Source organism: Monodon monoceros, unplaced genomic scaffold, assembly GCF_005190385.1.
Source record: "Monodon monoceros isolate NGI ecotype Baffin Bay Population unplaced genomic scaffold, NGI_Narwhal_1 Super_Scaffold_21, whole genome shotgun sequence".
NCBI classification, from domain to species: domain Eukaryota; kingdom Metazoa; phylum Chordata; class Mammalia; order Artiodactyla; family Monodontidae; genus Monodon; species Monodon monoceros.
In genome coordinates, this window is record NW_021703778.1 from 15,661,680 (window position 1) to 15,686,357 (window position 24,678).

The 24,678-nt window shown below is 36.3% G+C and overlaps 1 protein-coding gene across 1 annotated transcript in view; it reads right to left on the reverse strand.

The window, feature by feature from the left end:
* MALRD1 (MAM and LDL receptor class A domain containing 1) overlaps positions 1–24,678 on the reverse strand; it is a 579,678-nt gene that overhangs the window by 419,810 nt on the left and 135,190 nt on the right. Inside the window, exons 15-18 of the mRNA XM_029239293.1 lie at positions 14,550–14,702; positions 13,551–13,656; positions 12,705–13,072; positions 8,715–9,127 (exon numbers count right to left, since the gene is read on the reverse strand). Coding sequence (XP_029095126.1) covers positions 8,715–9,127; positions 12,705–13,072; positions 13,551–13,656; positions 14,550–14,702 — 1,040 coding nt within the window. The remainder of the gene's footprint in view (positions 1–8,714; positions 9,128–12,704; positions 13,073–13,550; positions 13,657–14,549; positions 14,703–24,678) is intronic.

Genomic DNA, 24,678 nt, shown 5'->3' on the forward strand with positions numbered 1-24,678 from the left:
CAGGAGGCAAAAGACCTTAGACACGCACCCGGGACACACGCAGACCCAGAGCCGAAAGGCGGAAGGGGAGCAAACCAGAATGGGTGTTTGGAAAAAAAAAAAAAAAAAAAAAAAAAAGAAAGTTTACAATCAGATTTCAGTTTGGCCATAGCTGACAATGCTGCTTTGAAAATAATTTCCGTACACGTCCTAGAGCAGTTCGAAACGGCAGGCCTGATAAAAGAGGGGGTAATTTTGCAAAGACCAAGAATACTGAGTTTCTTTTCAGACACCGAAATTCTGGGCAGCACTAGAATAAAGGAACACTTTACTAAAAATTTTAATATAAAAATTTGGATTGAACCAAAATCCTCAATCTGACATGTTTAAGAAGGAAGAAGGCATTGCGTCCCTAATCTGTTGTGAGCTGATACATTCTATAAACAATTCTGGAAGGAGGCTGCACTTAGAGCATAAATTGGTATATATCGCTTTGCTCTCACAGATACCGACACGATATTTTCTGCTGAATGCGAAAAGGTTTAAAGGCATAAATCAAGGTAAAGCAATCACCTGACAAAGAACTACAAAGAGGTCCCATACCTTTTTCTTGGCCAGCGCTGACACATTGATTTTTTTACTGAAGATAAAAGCCAAAATCATGCGTCATTAATATAAGTAAGCAAAACTATTTGGTTCAATATGTTATACTGTTAAAAAAAAATCAAAAAAAGAAACAGTTGCAAAGAAAAGGCAATTTTGAAATGTTACACATGATTAAAATAAGTTTGTATCAGCAGAGAAAAGCACGTTTGAAAGACATTTCATAGAGTTTATTCCTAGAGGGTGAACGACACATCAGAGGGGAATAAACTATTGCTTTTGTTTATCCAGATTAATACAGACACTGTCTGAAGAAGAAGACACATATCCAGTATGCTACCTAGAGAATAGTTTTTAGCAAAATAATTCTGCCCTGATAATCGAATGCACTTTTCCTCATATTGCAGCTTCACACAAGTGTAGTCTAAAACTTTCTCGAAAAGAGACCAGCACGGCAGCTGTTAGCATAGCCAGCACTTTTGCGCAAATTCCAAAACGGCAAATAAACCTCACAACTGAGATTTCAACCCCATTCAGAGCCCCTCATCCGTACAGCCTCGCTATGGCAGGATTTGGAATTGGAAGTGTGCATGAGTAGAAAGGACCCAAATGGATCATAATATGCAACACCAGGGACAAAAAGAAACCAAACCAGAGACAAAAACAAACCAAAGCATAGTTACACGAAGTTTCAAATAGGCCATAGACTGAAAAGGGATAAGACACACTGGAATTAAAACATTCATAATTACTATTTTTCTAACTCTTTTTTTTTTTCTTTTACCAACCGATCAGCAATTTTAAAAAGTTAAACCCAACAACCCAAGTCTGTCTTTCTCTTTCTCTGTTTCTTTTCAGCATGGATTATATAAATATTTTGGATACTACTATAGCATGTATTAATTTCTATCACTTTCTAAATGACCCATAATATATATTAATAATATATATAAAGTATATTTCCAATGTTTAATGACCCATATTAATATTCTACTGTAATTTTGGAGGGTCAAAAATATTAGATGCCATTTAGTATTACGTAAGTCATAATGAGTAGGATTTAAATAATGGATTTATTAAGAAATCAGACTTGCTTTCTGAACCTTGCATTCTTGTAATACTCCTTACCTAAACTTTTCTTCCCTTCTCTACTCACACATTCTTCACACCAGAAACCAAGCTCATCACTTTGGATCAGGATGTGCTGAAGAGCTGACACACAAAGCTATGGTTATGTTTGCATTCAGTGGAAGAACATAGCCCATGAGAAACTTAAGATTGTAAAATAAGATTTAGTATGCTGTTCAGTAAGCAACAGATCTATGAGTGTTGCTTCCACAGGCTTCAAGCCAGCAGATTCTATTCAAAACCTTTCAATGCAAATTCTAGCAAACTCTACACACTTGGAAGAAAAATGTTACATGAGGCTGCATAAATAATTTATACTTTTAGCATTTCTGTATATAATTTCCCAAAAAGTGGGATCAACTTAACATTATTAAATATGGTCCTATTTTATTTGCAACATAACTTATGAAACATTTTCCCTAGAAGTACTGAAAAATGATGCATCACCTAGGATTTAAAGGTATATCCCACATATGAAAAAGTAAATTATGATTATGAATAAGATTTCTAAAATCTTTTCACAAAATCCATCAGGGAAAAATCTCTTTATTACTGAAAGATGTTACCAGAACACTACACTATTCTTTCAGATTTAGTCAGAAAGTTCTGTGACATTAAGAGGTCTGGCCAAAGAATATTTTCTTTGAAAGCCCATGTCCTCTCCTCCTGAGGGCCTACCTCATACACAAAGATATACTTCAGAAAACGAGGTCATGTCAGGAAAAAGTAAGCAGAAGCTTGTAAATACTGGTTCCTGTGGTGCCAAAGAATTAATAAGTTGCATTAAACAAGGTTTTTTGCAATACTTATCAGTGACCGCTGCTGACATTGAATCCATGCCAAGAAACTCAGTCCTCCAAGAGGAAAGCAAAAGGGAGACAGATTTCAATTCTGAATAAGAAAATATTTTCTGTCAGTGTGTCCAAAGATAGGATGGAAAAACCCCGTGAAGTAATAAATTCTTAATACTGGAGGTTCAAGAGTACAACTCGGTCAAATACTCATTGAGAAAGTGCTTGAGCTGATTTTATTGTTAAATAATTCAAAATGGAGTATTTTATGATTCTGATATGGTGCACCACCAATAAAGGCTGCTGAAAACATCAGATAATAGGTATTTGTGTGAAACAGTTACTTCTCATTATGTACCTAGACCCTCATTTAAATGTAAGTAAAATGTGATGTGTAGGTGAGAGCAGAAATGATGAAGAATCTCATTGTGTTCCCTTTGTTAGAAATTGTCCTTTCAGCAGGGCAGGAGTATGATCAGTATTATAAGAGTTGAAACCTCTTTAGAAGCTATCATTTGAGTTTTCTTCAAAATAGTTGTAATAAAGTGTCCCTTCTTTCTCAGTTTCATTCAGCAACCTCTACAACTGAGCATGGCTCAAATATTTTTCCTTGCTGACATGCGAATATGACCCTGCATATAGGGTGCTCTATTAACAAGTTCTGATGTATTGATTTTTCATGGAAATTTCCTGATGATGGTATAAACTCAGAAAAAAGAGAGATGTCTCCTATCCAAAATGCATGCTGGGGAAATGAATTAGCAGGGAGTTCTAAGAAATTCTAAATAATGTTTTAAAAAACTGAAGGAAGTCTTTTTTTTTTAATTGAAGTATAGCTGATTTGCAACGTTGTGTTAGTTTCAGGTGTACAGCAAAGTAATTCAGTTATACATATAAATATGTATATATATATTCTTTTCTAGATTCTTTTCCCTGATAGGTTATTATAAAATATTGGGTATAGTTTCCTGTGCTATACAGTAGGTCCTTGTTAGTTATCTATTTTATATATAGTAGCGTGCATATGTTAATCCCAATTCCTAATTTACCCCCCCTTTCCCCTTTGGTAACCATAAGTTTGTTTTCTATGTCTGTGGGTCTATTTCTGTTTTGTATATAAGTTCATTTGTATCTTCTTTTTTTAGATACCACATATAAGCAGTATCATATATTTGTCTCCCTCTGGCTTACTTCACTTAGTATGATAACTTCTAGGTCCATCCATGTTGCTGCAAATAGCATTATTTCATTCTTTTTTATGGCTAATATTCCATTATATTTATATATATATATATATATATATATATATATATATATCCCATCTTCTTTATTCATTCATCTGTCGATGGACATTTAGGTAGCTTCCATGCCATTATTCTCCTACATAAGGCTATTACAGCATAATTTTTTTTTCTGTGTTATGAAAATCTGGAAGTGTCCTCTAAAATATATTTAGGAAACACGTAGGGAAAATAGGTACAATTTCACAACATTCATATATTTTGAAAATTAGCCTTTTGGAATCAATCTATCATTCTCCATGGCACATAAACACATTTTTCAGACCACCAGGGTAGCATTCGGAGAGTCAAAATTATTAGTTTACTAAATTGTGATCTTATTGGAAAAACAGTTTACTCAAGGAATCACTGGAATTATTAATCTTTGAGTTGTTACATATTGAATTTGAAAATCAAAACATTCAAGATAATATATTTTTCAGGTTTCCCAGTACCATTTACTAAAGAGAGACTATCCTTTCCCCATGTATTCTTGGAACCCTTAAAAAAGATTAGCTGACTCTATGTTTGGGTCCACTTCTAGGTTCTCTATTCTGGGTTCTCTTTGTGTATGTTTTTATACCAGAAACAAAATGTTTTGAATATAAGTGCTGTGTACTACAGTTTCAAATCAGGAACAGTGATGACTCCAGCTTTGTTCCTCTTTCTGAAGATTGCTTTGACTATTCAGGGTCTTTTGGGATTCTGTACAAATTTTAGGATTGTTTTCCTAATTCCATAAAAAATGAATGTCAAGAGAGATTGCACTGAATCTATAGATCCCTTTGGGTAGTATGAATACTTTAACAATATTAATGCTTCCAAATCATGAAAATAGGACATCTATCAACTTACTAGTCTTACAAATTCTTTCAATAATGTCTTATAGTTCTCAGTGTACAGATCTTTCACGTCTTTGGTTAAATTTATTCCTAAATATTTTATTCTTTTTGGTGATATTGTAAATGGGATTGTTTTCTTAATTTTGTTTTCAGATCATTCACTGTTTGCATAGAAATGAAACTAATTTTTGTATGTTGATTTACTATCATACAACTATATTAAATTCATTGATTAGTTCTAAAAGTTCTTTGGTGGAGTGTTTAGAGGTTTCTATATAAAAGATCATGTCATCTGCAAACACAGACAGGTTTACTACTTCCTTCGTGATTTGGATGCATTCTATTTATTTTTATTGCCTAATTGCTCTGGCTAGGACTTCCAGTACTACCTTGGATAGAAATGGTGAGAGTGAGCCTCTCATTGTCTTGTTTCTGATTTTAGAAGAAAAGCTTTCAGCTTTTCATGACTGAGTTAATGTTATCTGTGGACCTACCATATTTATTATGTTGAAGTATATTCCTTCTGTACCTAATTTGTTGAGATATTTTTAATAAGAAAAAAATTGCTGAATTTTGTCAAATGCTCTACCTGCAAGTATTGAGATGACTGTATAACTTTTAGTCTTCATTTTGTTAATGTGAGACAACTTTGAGCAGCTTAATTTATGTGTAATTGATGTTTCTAAAGGGGAGGAGAGAGAGCAGGAGAAAGTTCTGGGGACTCTGAGTTAGTTAAAGCTTTCTTAGATACAACCCAAAAGCTTGATACATAGGATAACATATTGGTAAGTTGGACTTCACCAAAATTCAAAAGAATATGCTCTTCAAAAAAATCTCTTAAAAGAATGAAAGGACAAGCTACAAACTAGGAGGAAATACTCGTAATTCATATGTAACTGAAAAAGGTTTGCATCCTGAAAATATTTTAAAAGCTCACAAGTCAATAATAAGAAAACAAAAAAACCCAATTTAAAAAGAGGGCAAAAGATTTGAACAGACAATTGAAACTAGACATTCGCTTGGCAAATAAGCACATAAAAATACGTTCGACATAATTAATGCTTAGGTCAATGCAATCAATACCCCAATGAGATAATCACTGTACACTTGGAATGGTTAAAATTAAGAAGACTGATAATAACAAGTATTAACTAGGATGTGGAGGAACTGGAACTCTCATAGTTTGCTGGGAATCAAAAATGGTATACTTTGTTGTGACCACCTAGAGGGGTGGGATAGGAAGGGTGGGAGGGAGGGAGACGCAAGAGGGAAGAGTTATGGAGACATATGTATGTGTATAACTGATTCACTTCATTATAAAGCAGAAACTAACACACCATTGTAAAGCAATTATACTCTAATAAAAATGTTTAAAAAAATGGTATACTTTGAAAAACAGAGGAAGAGTTTCTTAAAAAGTTAAACATACTCCTTCTATATGATCCAGCCATTCCACTCCTGGGTATCTACCCAAGAGAAATGAAAGCAGATGTTCATATAAATACTTACACACAAATATTCACAGCAGATTTATTTATAATAGCCCAAACTACAAGCAACCCATATTCTGTTCAATAGGTAAATGGAGAAGCTGTGCTGCATCCATATAATGGAATACTATTCAGCAATAGAAAATGAGGTATTGATATATTCTGTAATAAGAATGAATCTCAGAATAATTACACTGAATGAAATACATCAGAAAAAAAGTACATACTGTACTATTTCACTTATAATATAAAAGTTTGGGGAGTGTACGTTGATGTATACTGAGAGGAAGTTCAGTGGTTATCAGGGATGGAAGTGAGGGCCAGAAGGAGGTATTACGAAGGGATATCAGGAAAGTTTTAGAAATGCAGTCCATTTATGTTTGAATTATCTTGATTGTGGTGATGGTTTCAAAACTTTCAATATGTATAGTTTATAACATATCAATTATATCTCAATAAAGCTCATAATAAAAATTAGAAGTTTGACCTGAAGTTTTATATGCAATGACTTGCTGGCCATGCCACACATAAAAGCAGTGGCTGTTATTTCCATTGACAATAATAAGCCAAATAGTTCCTATACCTGCATGTACAATCTGGTCCTATCCTATGTATTTCGTTTTAAATGAATGATCCTGGAAATTCTTTGAATTTTTCTTTTAAACAAATATTTAATGAGTACCTGTTATCTGCTGGGCATGATACCAGGTAATTTCACCTGCAGTATCACAGTTAATGAAAATGCTGGTTGTTGCTGCCCTTGCTCACTGGAACAGAAGCTATGTATATCCATTAACCAATCAACAAACACATCCTGTTGCTTAAATTGGACCCAGTCCTTAACTATCTTAAACAAATCATCTACACAGCATGCAGAATCTCTGATTTCATCTTTTCATACCTAACATTAAAAAAAAAAAAAAGAACCCCTTGGGGCTTCCCCGGTGGCGCAGTGGTTGAGAGTCCGCCTGCCGACGCAGGGGCCGCAGGTCCGTGCCCCGGTCCGGAAAGATCCCACATGCCACGGAGCGGCTGTGCCCGTGAGCCATGGCCGCTGAGCCTGTGCTCCGCAACGGGAGAGGCCACAACAGTGAGAGGCCCGCGTACCGGTTTTAAAAAAAAAAAAAAAAAAAAGAACCCTTGGATAAAATCAAATAGAGCATTCTGTGTAAGCCAGGATGGGTTTCAAACCTCAATATTTATGTTTTAGATTCACAACCAAAGGATTCCTTGGTTAGTTCCATGGTCAACTGACTCGAAGCTGTTCCCATGTCAAGGTGATTTTCTTCTGGAAACCAATGCTTGACTAAATCTCATAAGTAGAGTTTATCCATTAAATACTAGTTAAGCCCAAATTACAATTGACCTGATTAGACTAAGAATTAATTTGAAGTGGATAAGCCATTATTAAATAAAAGTCAAAGATCCCTCTTCAGTTTCATTTCACACGATTACATGCATCTTACCATTGTGGCTGAACTGCAAGGTATCACTCTGCACATGGCAGATTAGTTCTCATGATTTCCGCTTATGTCTATCTGGACAAATCACCAATCCCAATGTGTTCTCTACTGAGCACGTACAATGTACATCTATGATGGCACTGATGTACCAGCTGGCCTGGAGCTAAGTTCTTGGCTACAAAACTGTTAACTCGAGACATTCAGATAAAGACAGTGCTTTCAATTAGGGTAATACAAAAAAAAAAAAGTTTAGCCAGTAAAAGTAAGAAGTTTCTTCCAATATATCATATGTAGATCTATTTGGCCAAAAGGGGAAAACAATATTCAACGCTCCTACATGTTACAGGCTGTATGATATATTGGAAGCAGAAAGAACATGAATTAACTAGACACTTGTGGGTTCTCGTCCAAGTCCTTGTTTTCCTGCTTACCACGTATTTGGCCAGGGATAAACAACAGCCTGAGTTTTTTCCTTTATATCTATAAAATTGGCAAAAAGGATCTCTGACTTACCCACTTCAAGGAATTGCTGAATCAAATAGATAATATATGCAAAAGTCCTTCACAAAACTGTAAAAGCCACATAAGCATTTGAACTTTCTATTGCAAGTCTGACTTTCAGGAGAAGGTAGGTAAGATTTAGAGTAAAGAATATTCCACCAGGAGTACGAAACCTAGATTCAGACTCTGGTTCTGCCCCAGAATAGCTTTTCCAACAAAGCCTGCACTCTTCCTGGATGTTTTTTGCTTACCTACGAAAATGTGAAAAAGTCAAATGATAGATTCAAAATAACAAATTTGAGAGTCTGAACTTTTTGCAGAAGACAAAAGATTGTGTGAAACTCTTCTCCTCCATGTTTTTCATTTCAGCACAACAATTACTTAAAACTGGAGGAACCTGCAGCTGTGTCCAGTGCCACGTGTCCAGCTTTAGAGACTTTAATCACACATTATTGTGGGTAGTCAAGGAGGAAAGCAACCTAACGAGCTTTGGTACACTCTTAATTACATGACGAATGTGTGTCAAAGTAACTGATCAAATTTCACTTACTTTTAACTCAAGAATATAGTGATCTTTCATATTCCTTAGACATCCTGACTCATTTCCAATATAGCTTGTGAAGCCCATTATGCATACCTGAAAAGGTCTCCTGCTGAAAATGTTGAGGCGTTTCCTTATCCAAACGTTGCCTTGATTCCCAAATAGCTGCCATAGCAGCTGTCCCCTTGTGTTGTTCCAGATTCGCTGGTAGATGGCCAGCTTGTAAATGTGCTTTCCAAACATGTGGTAATAAAAGCGGAAGGTGCAGCCCACTACATCAGTGGCATTAATGATCGGGCTGAGTAAAGCAGCTCGGTGTTGGAAAACCTGTGGTTCAGAAGATTCTATGTAGAGATAGTGTCCTTTAGCTGTGCCCAAAGTATTATCCTTCATCGGCCCTGTATTAAGTGTTGACGTTGGACCCTGGTTCCAGGTCCAATCAAAATCATCTTCTGTATCTTGTTCCCAGTTACAAATTCCATTTTCAAAGTCACATTGAAGTTCAGGTACTGAAATTGGCATGAAATAAAATCAAAAGATAATCAAGGACAAAAATAACTATGAATGGGTATAGTTGATACTTTGCTCCTGCCAAGGTAAACCACTTTAATTTTTTTAATGCAACATTAAAGCAAAATGTTTAAAAGAGTAACTAAATCCTAGATAATACATCAAATAATAATATTTTATAGCCAGAAGGTGGAATTACTTTGGTCATTATTTCCCAAATGCCTTTTCTACCCATCCCTTGCCCACTGTTACTACCATAACTCTATGCAAATGATCACTACCCCATGGCTGGCTTGCTGCAACAAACTTCTGGCTCAGTGGATTTCAACTTTAGCTGAATGTTCCAATCACCAGTGAACATTAAAAAAAAAAAAGAATTAAAGCTCAGAATTCACCTCCAGACATGGTGATTTAATTAGTTCAAATGGTGTAGCCAAACATCAGGATACTTTACTAGCTCACTTGGTGATTCTAACACGCAGGGCTAACAAGAGTCATAACTTAACAGATCTCTCTCTTTCAGCATCCCCTGGGGTGCATGGTAAAATTGCTTACTCCATGGTAAACTCCTGCACAAATACTACTATGTTAGGTATGGAGTGAAGCCCAAGAATCCATATTTTTAACAAGCGCCCAAGATGATTCTGATGCAGGTATTTTCCAGACCTCACTTTGAAATCAAATTCTTCTCTCTGGTTCCATCCTGCCCCAGTTTCAAGCATCCCTCTACACTTGTAAAAGAATGACCATCTTTAAATGGTAGTTTATCATTTTTTTCTCTATTGAGAATCCTTTAATATTGACTCATTTAATCTCAGCTTAAATCTAAACTTCTCTATCTTTCAAGCTTCACTCTTCCCAGATTAAAATAACTTCCTGTTTGTCCCCAACTGCCTTTCCCCTTGGCGTTCACCAATTTACCATCGTGCCCTAAACCTCTCACCCCTGTGTCTCTATTTATGCTTATTATTATGCCTATTTTGCCAGTTCTTAGCTGTGTCTCCTCAGTGGTAATCTTTTCTTCTCACTGGATTGTGGCTCCTTTGAGCTGGTGCTTTTAAACTTCTAACTCCCTTCGGTCAGTAGAAGAATTCAAAGCACTTTTAAAGAATTGACCAGTCCCTTATCAACTGAATACTCTACCTACATTTGTAGGATATAGGAATGTATGCATTTTTCAAGATGTGATGATTTTGTCGACACCAAGTACTTGTTTAGAATAAATGGGATAGAATATACAAATACTGTATTTGTATACAAATGTATACAAATACATTTGACAGTATTTGGGCAGAAGGGACAGGATTTAAAATTAAGGAGGAGTTCCACATTTTAGCTTCATTTACATAAGTTAATATTTTTGAAAGACAAACGTCAGCTGGCCTTTAACCATTCATCTTATAACGGCACTTGGCGCCAAAGTGAACAAATATTCTGAAACAATAAATAAAAGAATATGTGAATAAATGCAGCCAGGCAAGAACAAATCATCTGTCTCTGAGAACCACAGAACAGGAGCTTAGACCTAATAAGGGGAATCAAGTGAGTAAATGGCAAATGGGAGATGAGCTTTCTTTTGATGTTTCCTCACTTGTGACTAATCAACGCAGCTGGGACGTGAACTGGACCCCACAGGTCCTCTGCAGGTGTCAGTCTTGGGTTGTGCAGAGGAAGGGGGATGTCAAGCTACTGAGGTTTTTGACATAAAATTGGCACTAAAGCCAACTTCTTCATACTGACTGCATGCTCAATCTTTATTTCAAAAGGGAAGGCACGTGGCTCCACCCTTAAATGAAAGACGACGTTCTAAACATACTTTAGAAAATAGAGCATCAATTTCTGGATGTCTAACGCATTCTGTTAATAAATTACCAGGTCTGGGGACTTCCCTGGCTGTCCAGTGGTTAAGACTATGCACTTCCACTGCAGGGGGTGTGGTTTGATCCCTGCTCGGGTAACTGAGATTTTGCATGCCGCGTGGCGCAGCCAACAAAAAAGTAAAAAGGAAGTCTCCATTTAAAAAAATTTACTATGTCTAGATGGAAGGCTGAGAGAGAAACTGACAGTCACTACTACTTCCTTTCATTGGTACTTAGTCACAAGAAGTATTTTGATAATCCCATTCTACTCAGTTAATGCTGAGAAGTTTGAAGGATAATTTGCTTATTTTCAGTAACAGATCAAAGTTTTTTAAGAAGTGGGATTTGAAGTACATGAAAAAGATGAAAAGGCTTTCTAAATTTGCAAAAAATAAATTACCTTTAGGACAAGCAACACTTCTTATAACAGCCATTGTCGAAATCATCGATTTTGTTTATATGCACTAAAGGCATCAGCTGTGTAACGAGGTGCATGGTAATTCTGACTTTAATGTGCCTGACTGTATTAAACACCACATATGAGCAAAACTCTCTACAATGATTTATATGGAAATTTCTCAATGTAATGTTTCCTATGATGTACCAAGCATTTGATGGCTTTACTTTGGTTTATGGTAAGCCTCCCAATTTAATAGGCACATAACTTGAATTTAAAGAATTGTTGCTATTTCTGGGTAACGAAAGATGCAAACTTTCTCTGACTGATGTTGGTAATTAAAAAAGAAAAACGTCTCTTAGCCTCTGACTCATTTTCAGGACCAAATGCACTAGGCACTACCAGGAACCAGGTTTATTAAATTGCAAGATATACATAATCATCAGGTATAATAAACTTTTTGGTAATTTAAACCGGAAGCTCGGGGCTTGTCTTCAACACCTCACTCTCCGCTCCCTATAGCCAGAAGATTTTTAAACGTCCCTACTAAATATCCCTCCCCCAACTTTAGTCCATCCATCTCCACCACTTGTCACTGTGATAGAGGCTGCCAACCCCTCTCAGGGGAACTACTGCCAACGGCCTCCTAGTAAATCTCCTGAATCTATTGTCCTCTAATCCATTCATTACATTGTATCCACAATGACATTTTTAAATCTGCCAATTTTTTTATATTACCTTCCTTCTTAAAAACCTTCAGATGAGGGAAAACCTCCCTAAGACGGTCCACAAAGATCTGCTAATCTGGCCTCCATCTCCATCCTTATGTTGCATCCTGTTTCCCCTTATTGCCTTACTCCAGCCATACTGGGTATCTTGCAGCTGCCATGCAGTCATCTATCAGGGCTTTGCATACATGTATTTACTTATTATTTTTCAGATCTCAGCTAAGTCACCACCTCTAGAAAGTCCAATGCCATAATTATAGAAGGCCATAGCACCCCCATTTGAAACTCCTGTCAAAACTGTCATTTTACATTTATTTTTTAAATATGTGAATATCTATCTCCTCAATTAGACTGTAAGCTCCCTGAGGTCAGGGACTCTGTATAACTGTGCTCATCACTATATCTCTAGTATCCAATTCATAAATATACATAATAAATACTGATGGCTTGACTAACTAATTAATCACACATAACATTCATTGACTTTGGAACAATGCTTAGGGCCTTTGTCTTGACTGACTAGAAAACAGTGAACCAATCAAGATCACCAGCATCAAAATGAGTAAGAGGGACCAGAAAGAAAAGCACTTACCACAGTTGACCTCATCAGTATTATCACCACAATCATCCACCAGATCACATAACTGAAGCTTTTTTATGCAAGCCTTAGTGTGTAGACACCAGAAATGATCTGGCCCTCTGCAGCTCTTCGAAGGGGGTGGAAGAATACAATTTTCAAATCTGACATCATCAACAGCCGAGACCCCATCATAAACACCAAGGCTGACTTTATGTAGGGACAAATAGAAGGGCTGAGTAAGGCGTCCAAGCTGAACAGTTGCCTGTGCCCACTGGTTGCCCTGGTTATATAATACTCTCCAGAGTACTGTGGAGTCACTGGAATTTTCCACGTGTAGCTGTAACTCAGCTGCTCCCACTGATAGGCCATAGTTATAAAACCTGAAAGAGAACAAACAAAAGAAATGGAAATGATTTATGCAATAGACTAAATATTTGACTCTTAGACTCTTCCACTCAGTTAACAGTCAATTAAAAATGAGTTGTAATAACAGATGCCTTTAGTTATTATCGCAGTAATTGTGGCCACCTGTTTGCAAGAGCGTATCTGCCGAGGTGCATATTCTGGCTCTCAGGACCCCATGAACCTTTCTCAAGGAGTTGAGTCCAGAACACAGGAAGCAGTGTTAACTAAATTATAATCCATTGTTGGAGGGAGAGTCCCTTTCATCTTGAGTAAGAACATAACAAATACTGATAATGTGCTCCTAAGTAAAACGCTAATTGTGTGGATCTAATGCAATAGCTATTTTTAAAGCAAAGCCAGATTACAGGACAAATTACAATATCTAGTAAATGCAGGAGTATGCCTGGAACCGCCGGGCTGCTAGAGTAGTTGACCATTGTTTTTACTATTTACCAGAAGGAAAGTGTGCATCCAGGTCCTGTCTGGCCGAAAGTTGGGCTCTGGAGTTTAGCAATTTGTGATAAGCTGTTGCTTTTCTTCAGAATGAACATAAAGTGCCCTATTGGGATACAAAAAGAAACCATTAGTTTAACCTACTAAATTCTAAAATGAGACATCTGTCTGTAAACCCTACACTGAAGACTATACAACAATTAAAAATCAATAAAAGTGACTCTTAGTCAAATTTACTCTTATAAATATTAAACTATTATCTAGAGTTAGGTCAAAATTATGCCAAAAACAACTGGTAATTTCAGTTAACTCAGCCAAAAATATATCTATATTCTATCTCCAAAACCCATAAAGGAGTGGTTCTATGTTGACGACATAAGTATTATCGACAATATTCAACTATCCTCCTATTTGTTGTAGTAACTAACACAGAACTTTATTGCTTCTCTTTCTCTTTTCAGACCTGAGCAAAGGTAAACTGAACTACAGGTCTTCCTTGACTTAAGATGAAGTTACGTCTGATAAACCCATCATAAATTGAAAATATCAAAGTCCAAAATGCATTTAATACACCTGACCTACTGAACATCACAGCTTAGCCGAGCCTACCTTAACCAAGCTCAGAAAACTTACATTAGCCCACAGTTGGGCAAAATCATCTCAGAGCCTATTTTATACTAAAGTGTTGAATATCTCATGTAATTTATTGAATGCTGTACTGAAAGTGAAAAACAGAACGGTTGCCAGTGTATCAACTGTCCACCATGGTGACTGCATGGCCGACTGGGAGCAGTGGTCCTGCCTCTGCCCAGCATCAGGAGAGAGTATCACAAGTAATATTGCTAGCCCGGAGAAAGGTCAAAATTCAAAATGTGAAGCACAGTTTCTACTGAACACGCATCTCCTTTCACACCATCATAAAGTTGACAAATCATTAGGTCAAACCACCGTAAGCTGGGGAAAGTCTGTAGGTACAGAGACACTGTGCATGCTTCTTACCTTGAGATGTGTTGTGAGTGTGATCCCAAGGTGGAGCCTGTTGCTCAAAATCAGCAGAGAGGTTACTTCTAGAGCTCCAGGTCCAGTCAAAATCGTCCTTACTGGCTGCTTCAAACCAACCACAGCTATTTGCTTCAAAGTCACATTCAGAAACTGAGGAACAAAAACGGAGCTTTTAGGTTGGCTCTCCAAGGTGATCACACACTTTAAGAAGGGTAGACAACCCTTCTACCCTTGGAAATCACCTTGTTACTCTTCCCTAAGTACATTAAAGCCACACTCGATGAAAAAAAGGATCCTATCTGATCCTCCCTAAAACTCAGAATTGTGCTTTTCGTAATGGAAATTGATAAGGCAAAATTATCAATTTAAGAATATTTTCCAAATATTCTTTCTAATAAACAGCAGCATTCCGCCATATTGTTTATAGAATTGCCAAGGTCTGACTAATTTATTTTGACACTCATGTTAGTTTCTCTGCTGCTATTACATCATCTGGAAGACTTCATTGTTCCTACAGAGTATTTTACACTAAACCATGAAAAGCTACTTCTAAAAAATTTAATGTCTGAAAAATTCAGATCCATTATATTTAATATGAATGTTCACCTCTAATTTTTGTAGAGCTTACTATTTCCCAAAACATTGAATACATCACCTAATTGGCAGAAGGCAGAATAATTTGACCTATTTTTCAAGTAAATATGAAGAGAAATAGTTAAGTTACACAAAGACATTCTGGAGGAGGAAAAGAAGAAAAGAGAGAGAAAGGGAAAGAATGGGAAGTTATAATAATAGCAGTGTCAAATTATAGCTAATATGTGGTGAATACCTAATGTAATAGACCCTGTACTGAAGGCTTTTTATAAATCTAGCTTTTACAATAGCTCTTGGGAGAAGGTATTATTATTGCTGCTTTACAGAGGAAGAAAAGAAGGTTTAGGGAAGTTTTTAACTTAACCAAGGTCATATAGTTAGAAAGTTGTAGAGACTGATTGAAATCCAAATATTCTAACCCCTAGTCTAATATTCTTTCTGCAACTGTTGACAATAACTTTTAATTGTCATTAGATTGGAAAAGGGATAAACCAGAAAGGCATAATCTGAATTTGCTTACTGTGGATATTCAGGTGTCACTACAGACTCCAGTGCAAAAATAAGATTTGCCCCCATTGATGATTACTACACTGGGACCCTTGGCCATTGGATATTTTTATCCAAGGATATAGTGATAAACTATATAGATCTTCCCTTAAAAAAATAACTTAGGAAGTAAACAATAAATTTAGAAGATAAAAGTATAAAGTAAATCACTCAGTGAGATTAAAAAATGTTAAATTGTAAAGGCATTTTTACCTAATGATAAATCATGCTTAATTTTGAAAATGCTTCCTTCCACATGGGGAGGAATGTGAGTTGAGTAATAACATCATAAACACTATTGATCTTTTTTTAAGTTTCTAGGAAATATGTGATCTCAGAAAATATTTGTTTTCTATCAGGTCTCCTGGTCCAAAATATGGCCAGCAGAATACTTTCAAATTTTACCAAAAGTCAATGAGAATGTATGAATACATTTTAAAATAAATACTTTAAGAATGCTGCATCAACTTTAATAAGCAAGAGATAACTATATTTCAATAGAGACAAATAGAAATCAGCAAAATGGAGAGACTACTGCTATACCTAGAATAAAGAGTTCTCAAGTTTAGAAATCTGTGGTGAAGCAAAATTAAATGCTACTCAAAAGTGAAAAACAATAATAAGTTAGGAATAAATGCTAAGAATATTTAACTCTTTGTATTTTCAACAGCCATCTCTATAAATATAAATAACCCATAAATATACATAGATTCCAGTATGTAGATGCTATTTCAATCCCAGGGAAAGCAAATACTTTTGATTCCTATTTCAGACAATCCAAAAAAATAGGATCCAGGAGTTTTTGTTATGCAAATAGAGAAAGAAAACAAGTTATTGCTGCTATATATCTGTCCCACATAGATCCCTGGAAAGGGAAACGTGTCATCTGCTATCTCGGGAGATACTGCTGTGGAAATAAACGAATATTCAAACAGTAGTAAAATTTAAGAAACTATTGCAGCGATTCTGTAGTTCTCTTAGATAAGGCTCTTCAAAGATAGTGATTTTTAAGAGATGATTATGCTGTTAAAATTCAAATGTGCCTTTCTAGTATACTTTGTTCCTATGTATTTAGATTTCTATACACATTTAAAACCTCACCTTGATTAATCAGAGATGTAATAATCAGATGAAATTAACCTTCTTGTTAGCCAGGAATCAAATATACACCTCATTAGAACAGTTTTTGGAAAAATACGTAATCTTTTACTTAGAAATACAATATCCTGGGTAAGTTTTAATAACTGAGGTTGAAGGATTCTTCGCTGTTTTCTAGAGCAACATTATGGACTTCCTCAATTATCATTATCACCATCAGAATCGACATTTTGCAATAACAACTGCAGTTACCATTTATTCGAGGTTTACTGCGTACCAAGCTTTGTGCTAGGGGCCGTTACATTCAAAACAGGTTGTCTACTGACACAGAATTTCCAAAAATTTTGCTTGTCTATTCTATGGCTATGGATAGAAAGGCTAGTAACTCTAGCAGCTTTTAATTTTTTAATTTTTTGAGTAAAAAAAATGGCTTCTACTAGTTACGTCAGTATTATTATAGTCTCTGTCCCTGGGGAAAGCGTGCTAGCGGGTATTTGGTAGACTAACAAATAGGTCCATCACCCTACACTATCCCTGTCATTTTTAGAGCTTTTCACTGAGGGAAAAGAAGATGAATTTCTGTAAGAGCCAAGAAAACTTGTGTGGGGGGAAACAACAGAATCAGATGCTGTCTCATTTCAGAGTCACTGTTTTACAACTTCTTTGATGGTTTGGGATGATTCCTACCGAGGTTCATGTGTAAGGAATAAACATGAAGTATACAAAGGTGAAATCTGGCTGACAATTTGGGCCTCACATAAAGACTTAAAAATGTATAGAAGAGTACTTATTGGTATTCACCCAAAGGAGTTGAAAACTTATGTCCATACAAAACTCTGCACACGGATGTTTAGAGCCGCCTTATTCACAATTGACAAAACTTAGAAGCAACAAAGATGTCCTTCTGTTGGTGAACGGATGAATAAACTGTGGTACATCCAGACAGTGAAATATTATTCAGTGTTAAAAAGAAGTGAGCTATCAAGCCATGAAAAGACATGGAGCAACCTTAAATGCATATTACTAAGTGGCCAATCTAAAAAGGCTACATACTGTATGATTCCAACTATTTGAAATTATGGAAAACACAAAGCTATAAAGATAATAAAAAAGTCAGTGGTTGCCAGCATCTGAGGGTGACGGGAAGGAGGAAGAGTTGGAGCAAAAAGGATTTTTTATGTGAAAAGACTCTATATGATGCCATAATGGTAGCTGTCATTATACATTTGTCCAAACCTATAGAAAGTACAACACCAAGGGTGAACCCTAACGTAAACAACTGACTTTGAGTGATTATGATGTATCAGTGTAGGTTTGTCAATTGTAAACAAACGTCCCAGGCTGGTGGGAGATGTTGATAATGGAGGAGGCTATGGATGCCTGGGGGTGTGGGGTATATGAGAAAACTTGGTGCATTTTTCTCAATTTTTCTATGAATCTGAAACTACTCTTTAAAAAGTCTTAATAGTTAACTACTAATTAATATAAGTGCTCTAAAGAAAACACAAAACTTATAGGACGAAGTATGTCCTGACACATCATGTGGTTGAACTTCAAACTCCCTTTGGTCTTAGCCACACCGGCAAAAGATGCCCAAGTTTAGGGGGGAAAAAATGGCTAAACGGGCTTCCCTGGTGGCGCAGTGGTTGAGAGTCCACCTGCCGATGCAGGGGACACGGGTTCGTGCCCCGGTCCGGGAAGATCCCACGTGCCGCGGAGCTGCTGGGCCCGTGAGCCGTGGCCGCTGAGCCTGCGCGTCCGGAGCCTGTGCTCCACAACGAGAGAGGCCACAGCAGTGAGAGGCCCGCGTACCGCAAAAAAAAAAAAAAAAAAAAAAAAAAAAAAGGCTAAACATGCAGGTGGTAATTGTAAAAAGTTAGAAAACTGGAGCCTACCACTGTGGATTACAGAGAACAGCAAAGGCACAAACGCAGTGTGGAAGACATGCATTCAATACGTATGTTATCTTACTTATTCCTCCTGAAATATACATACGAATATTGTCCCCATTTTAGAGCTGGGAAACATAAGGCTGAAAGAAGAGTAACATATAATTTCTCAGGGCTCATTATTGCTGACACAATTCCTTCCCAGACCTTTGATGTCAAAGCCTGTGCTCTTAAAAAAATTATACTGTTTCTAGTAGTTTAAAAAGTAATAATAATTATATCTAACAATTTTTGGACAATTCTTATATGTCAGGCACGTACTATGTGTTTTTAATGCAAGATCATATAAAATCTAAACATGCATAACCACAGGATATGCTCTGGAAGCAGATTCTAAACTATATAAAAGTCCACTAGATTGGCTCTCCCTGTTTATTTTAAGCTTTTTTTTTTCTCTAGCCTTTTGACCTTCCTAAAAGTTCCATGAAGGACAAAAGTTAATTGAGTATTCCAGTATGTTGGCTTCAGTTCACTGAGGTTGTACTTTGTTTGATTAAGCAGAGGTTACTACAAACATCAAATGCATTAAAACTATATATCCTATTTTAAAACATGTTCTCTACTAATTATATTGCTTTGAGCTTCAGGCTTTTCCATTCATTCAAATGGTCATATGTTTGGAAATACGATAAGGTTGAAGTAACTGAACTCTAGACTTCATCAATAGTTAATATTCATTAGTTATTTAAAACATATAATACTAAGGGAATATTTGCAAAAGCAACATGAAATTTAAAAAGTCTATAAAAATAAATAGCAATAATGAGATACTTTAAAGAATACTAAAACATAAATAACTAAATAACATTTGGCATTCAAAACTACTGCATTTGAAATAAGAATGATTAATTACATCATTCTACATTATGATTTTCAGGGTCTCCTGTGATCTGACCAATGAAGACACTGTTGGAAGACAGTTCCCCATAGGTCTCTCATATTTCTGCATGTGTTATAAGCTGAGTCATTAACTGTCTATTTGTTCCAAACATCTTTTCAAGGATGTTTAAACAGCAAATAATCATGAAGAATAGAGATAGTGATTCTGTCTACCAGAGGGCAAGTTTTTATCCAATATAATATAATAAAGATAATGTTTCCCTCTAAAGCAAAGGTCAGACATTTTGTTTGAATCCCACTATAAAAGATTTGGATTCCAGAAGCTCAGGCTTTCTTAACTGTAACGCCAACCCACTTTATATGAACATCCACCTGGGCCCTCTGTGTTGCCCTGGGACTCAGAAAGCAAGAGGAAACAAGGCAAACGTGATGCTTATTATGCTGTTTGTTATACTCTTAGTGATAAAGTCCTTTGTCTCTGACCCAGGAGTCTCATCCCTCCTGACATCCATAAAACTGTGGCAGATAACTTGTTAGCTTATAACTAGGGTAAAGTTTCAGACCCTTCACAGTTGTCAACACAAACTACATTAAACTTTATATGTATAGTACCCACCATTAAGAAGCTTAAAATCTAGTATGGGAAATTTATAAGCAAATAGGCAATTGTAATAGCATAATAACTACCATGTACTCATTCATTCATTCTTCATTCATCTGATAAACATTTATTGAGTACATGCTATATGTTTGGCACAGGTACAGAGCCTAAGAACACAGCAGTGAAAAAAAGCAGTGGGGCGGGGGGGGGGGGGGGGCGGAAGAAACCAGAAAAAAAAATCTGTCCTCATGGAGATAAAATCAGAGAGGTTACTTTAATTTTTTGGCTTTAATTTTGAGGCAGATTGAAGAAAAATTGATATGTTTTAAGGAGAGAAGTGACAAAATCTGACTTAACCTGATCACGGTGGCTGTTGTATTCAGAGAAGACAGAGTGGGTCGGGTGGGCAAGAAAAGAAGCAGGAAGATAGTACAAAAATCCAGATCTGATAATGGTCTGGGCCAGAGTGGTTGCAATGAAAATAAGGATGAGTGAGGCATTCTGGATGTAGTTTTTATTTGCGGTACGCAGGCCTCTCACTGTTGTGGCTTCTCCCGTTGCGGAGCACAGGCTCTGGACGCGCAGGCTCAGTGGCCATGGCTCACGGGCGCAGCCGCTCCGCGGCATGTGGGATCCTCCCGGACCGGGGCACGAACCCGTGTCCCCTGCATCGGCAGGCGGACTCTCAACCACTGCGCCACCAGAGAAGCCCTGGATGTATTTTGAAGGTAGACATGATAGGATTAACTGACATCAGATATGGAGTGTGAGAAAGAGAAATGAATCAATATGATCTCAAAGTCTTTGACCTGAAACAATGGAGGTACCATTTTATGAAGTGGAGAAGACTGTGAATAAGCAGGTTTGTGGGGGAAGTAGAGGAAGAGGAAATACTATAGTTTCGGAAATACTAGAGTTGAGATTCCTATTAGGTATTCAAGAGATCATGTCAAGTAGAGAGCTGGATATACAAGTCTGGAGTTCAGATCAGAAGCGTGGTTCCTGGTGTCATGGAATCCAAGGCAAGTAAGTGTTTTAAGGAAGCGGGTCATATTATCCCTGTCAAGAGCTGTTGACGGGTCAGATGAACAATGAGAATAGGCCACTGAATCTAGATCACTGCTAACTTTGATGAGAGCAGTTTATTTTGAATAGTGACAGCAAGGCCCCGATTGGTAAAAAGAAATCAGAAAAGTTGAAGACAGTAAAATACAATTAATTCTTTTGAGGTTTATACTTTGTAAAGGGGCAAAAATGATGTGATAGCTGAGGAGGAAGTGGGATCAAGAGAAGATTTTAAAACGTGAGAAATAAAAATATGTTTTTATGCTGATAGAAAAGATCTGGTAGACAGGGAAAATCGCTGGAGCAAAGTTGTTGAACAGGCAAACAGAGATGGATTCTACTTACAAGAGAAAGAGCTGACCATTAGAAGGAGCATGCTATTCAGGGTAAAGGAGAAAAGAGTTTAAGGTGGGTAGAAGGGATACTGGAGCTCATGAAAGTCCTTTTCTGGGTGTTCCTATTTTCTCAGTGAAATAGGTTGTAAAAGCATCAGCTCAAGCTAGGGAAAGGGAAGTAAGACAGATGTTGGAGAAGACAGGAGAAAAATGTTATTCATTGAGAAGAGGGGGAGGGGGCAGAGGGAATGGAGTGGGGAAACATAATGTGATCCCTAGGGAGTATGAGATTCCATCTAGGGTTGTGAACGTCTATTTAAAGTGAGAACAGATAACACTGTTTTGTTTTCTTCTCCAGCCACATTCCGCTATGCAGATTCTGGCTCTGAGAGGGTTGAAAGCCACATTTAAACAGTTTGTGCTTTAGTGACTATGACATACCAGAAGACACCAAGGCAGTTAAAGGCCAGTGTATGGCAGTCATTACAAGATTAGACCACGGAGTTTAAACTGCGTAAGAAAGGAAGTGAGTACATGAGGGGATGAAGGATATAACTGCTTTACCTGGAGGGCTTTTTCTTTCGTTTCAGTTTTAACTGTTGTACTTTATTTTCTTTCCTGTGGCCTCATCTCCTTTGTGTCTAAGTGCTTGACAATGTATATAACAAAAAGTAAAATAATTTGGGGTCTAAGATGTTATCATCCTTCGGTAAGATTTATGTTTGTTTCTGCAGGCACATAGAGTAAATAATACTTGAGGATTACATCAAACTAACTTCAGGGATTGAGAGTATTTGGGGCTGGGTTTGAGATCCTGTGAGGAACAATAACTTCTGGCTCACACAGACCTCTTGGATTCAGACTTTTTAGGTATTACAGATAAAATTCTGTGGAGTATACCAATCCATATTTATACTAAGCCTGGACTCCAATTTCCAAAGTGCTATAAAATTTCCAAAGTGCTATACTCAGATTCTCAACTACTTGTTCCATGTTGGCATATGAAAGTGTTGTTAAATACCAGGTTCAGCTATCAAGGTCATTATTCTTACTTGGTCACTTAATTTGTCCCTTCCTTTTTTACATCTTCAATAAATTCAAGTAGATTTTTAGAAATCATTTTGTTTAGATTTTCTAGTTGTTCTCAGAGGGTGTCCCGAATTACTCAATCCACCATAACTGGAAATAGAAGTTCTAGCATTTTTAATTTCCATTTTTTAAAATAATACTTTAGAACAAATTTTATATAATAATAGTATATACAGTAGTCCTGCCTTATCCATGGGGGATATGTTCCAAGACCCCCAGTGGTTGCCTGAAACCAGCAGAGAGTACCAAACCCTACATATATTTACTATGTTTTGTGCTACACATACATACCGAAGATAAAGTTTATCAGTTAGGCACAGTAAGAATAATAACTATATAGAAGAATTATAACAATATACTGTAATAAAGTTATGTGAATATGGTCTCTCTCTCTCTCAACATATCTTACTGTACAAATTTAATGCCTTTCCATCAAGCACTTATCATGCATTGTGGCCATGACTTTTGTAGTTTGAGATGCAACAGTAAACTAGAACTAATTTTTTTACTTCTTCACAGTTTCACACATAGAAGATTCATTCTTATTGTAGATCTTAGCATATCTGCATACACTTTTTTTCTTTCCTTATTAAGTCAAGAACTTTCACCTTTTCACTTAAAGGAAACAATTTACAGCTTCTCTTTGGCATAATCCAGATTGCCAGAAGTACTACTCTTGTGTTTGGGGCCATCATTAAGTCAAATGAGAGTTAGTTGAACAAAAGCACTGTAATACCATGACAGTTGACCAGGTAACTGAGATGATACTAAGTGACTAAAGGGTGGAATACAGTGAACAAACGGGTGATTCACGTCCATGGCAGGACAGTGGGAGATTTCATCATGCTGTTCAGAACAGTGTGTAATTCAAAACTTATGAATTGTTTATTTCTGGAATTATCCATTTAATAATTTCAGACTGCAGTTGACCACAGGTAACTGAAACCACAGAAAGTGAAAATGCTGATAAAGGGGGACTACCGTATTAAAATATGTGTAGAGTAATTATGGGTGCATAATGCTCTGGTAGAATTATATAATATTGTGGAATGGGGAAAAGTTATTTCTCCCGATGTCAAATTGTTTATTATGAAATAAAGAAAATATATATGTGTGTCTAGATGTGTACCGAAGGTGTAAATTGATCTATATGTGATACACAAATACATAATACAAAATATTCATTTAGTAACTTTCCACTCTACTTTGTGTATATTACGTTAATAGTTAATAAATTTTTGTATTTATATAGATTCTAAAATATTTTATTAACAGGTGTTATAATGGGTTCTCTATATCCAAAATAGTAATTACTATTAAATACATTCATAAGATATTAGGTCAAAATGGATACATAGTCGAACTTAGTTATAAATGGTCTTTCATTTTTGTTTGGGAAAGGAAAAGAGTGAAAAAAGTTGGAAGAGCCAAAAAAAGCTAAATTTGAGCAATTTAGGATTCTTTTAAAGTCAGTGAATTAATGTCAATATGTTTTGCAATTTGAGGTCTCTCCCGAAGCTAGAGCTCCAAGAGGTACTAATTCATTTATCCATGAGGTTGAGAAATCCTTAAAAATGCACTCAGTCCCACAATGAACTCTAAAAGGCCAATAGTATTCCACCACATAATAAAAATTATAATTTTAACAAGGAAACGGGATGTAGGAATAAAATACCTTACAAGATAAGCATACAAAATCAAGGAATAACAAGGCATCATTAAGAAATGATACAGATAGGAAAATATTAATAAAACTGGACTTGACTTGCATCTTAAAAATGGAAAAAATAATAATATAAGTGACTCAGAAGTGACTGAAGAACAGGATATCTTGGGTAATGAAAGGTCCCTATGAGTTTTCATGAAATAACCCGAGCTTATTAACTCCACAGATAATTGGGCTCTTCCCAAAAAGTACAAAACATTTGAAATCATTAGGTTAGTCAGAGGAAAGAAATATATTAACTACACAAAGAAGATATGAATAAAAATCTAACGGGATAGAAAAA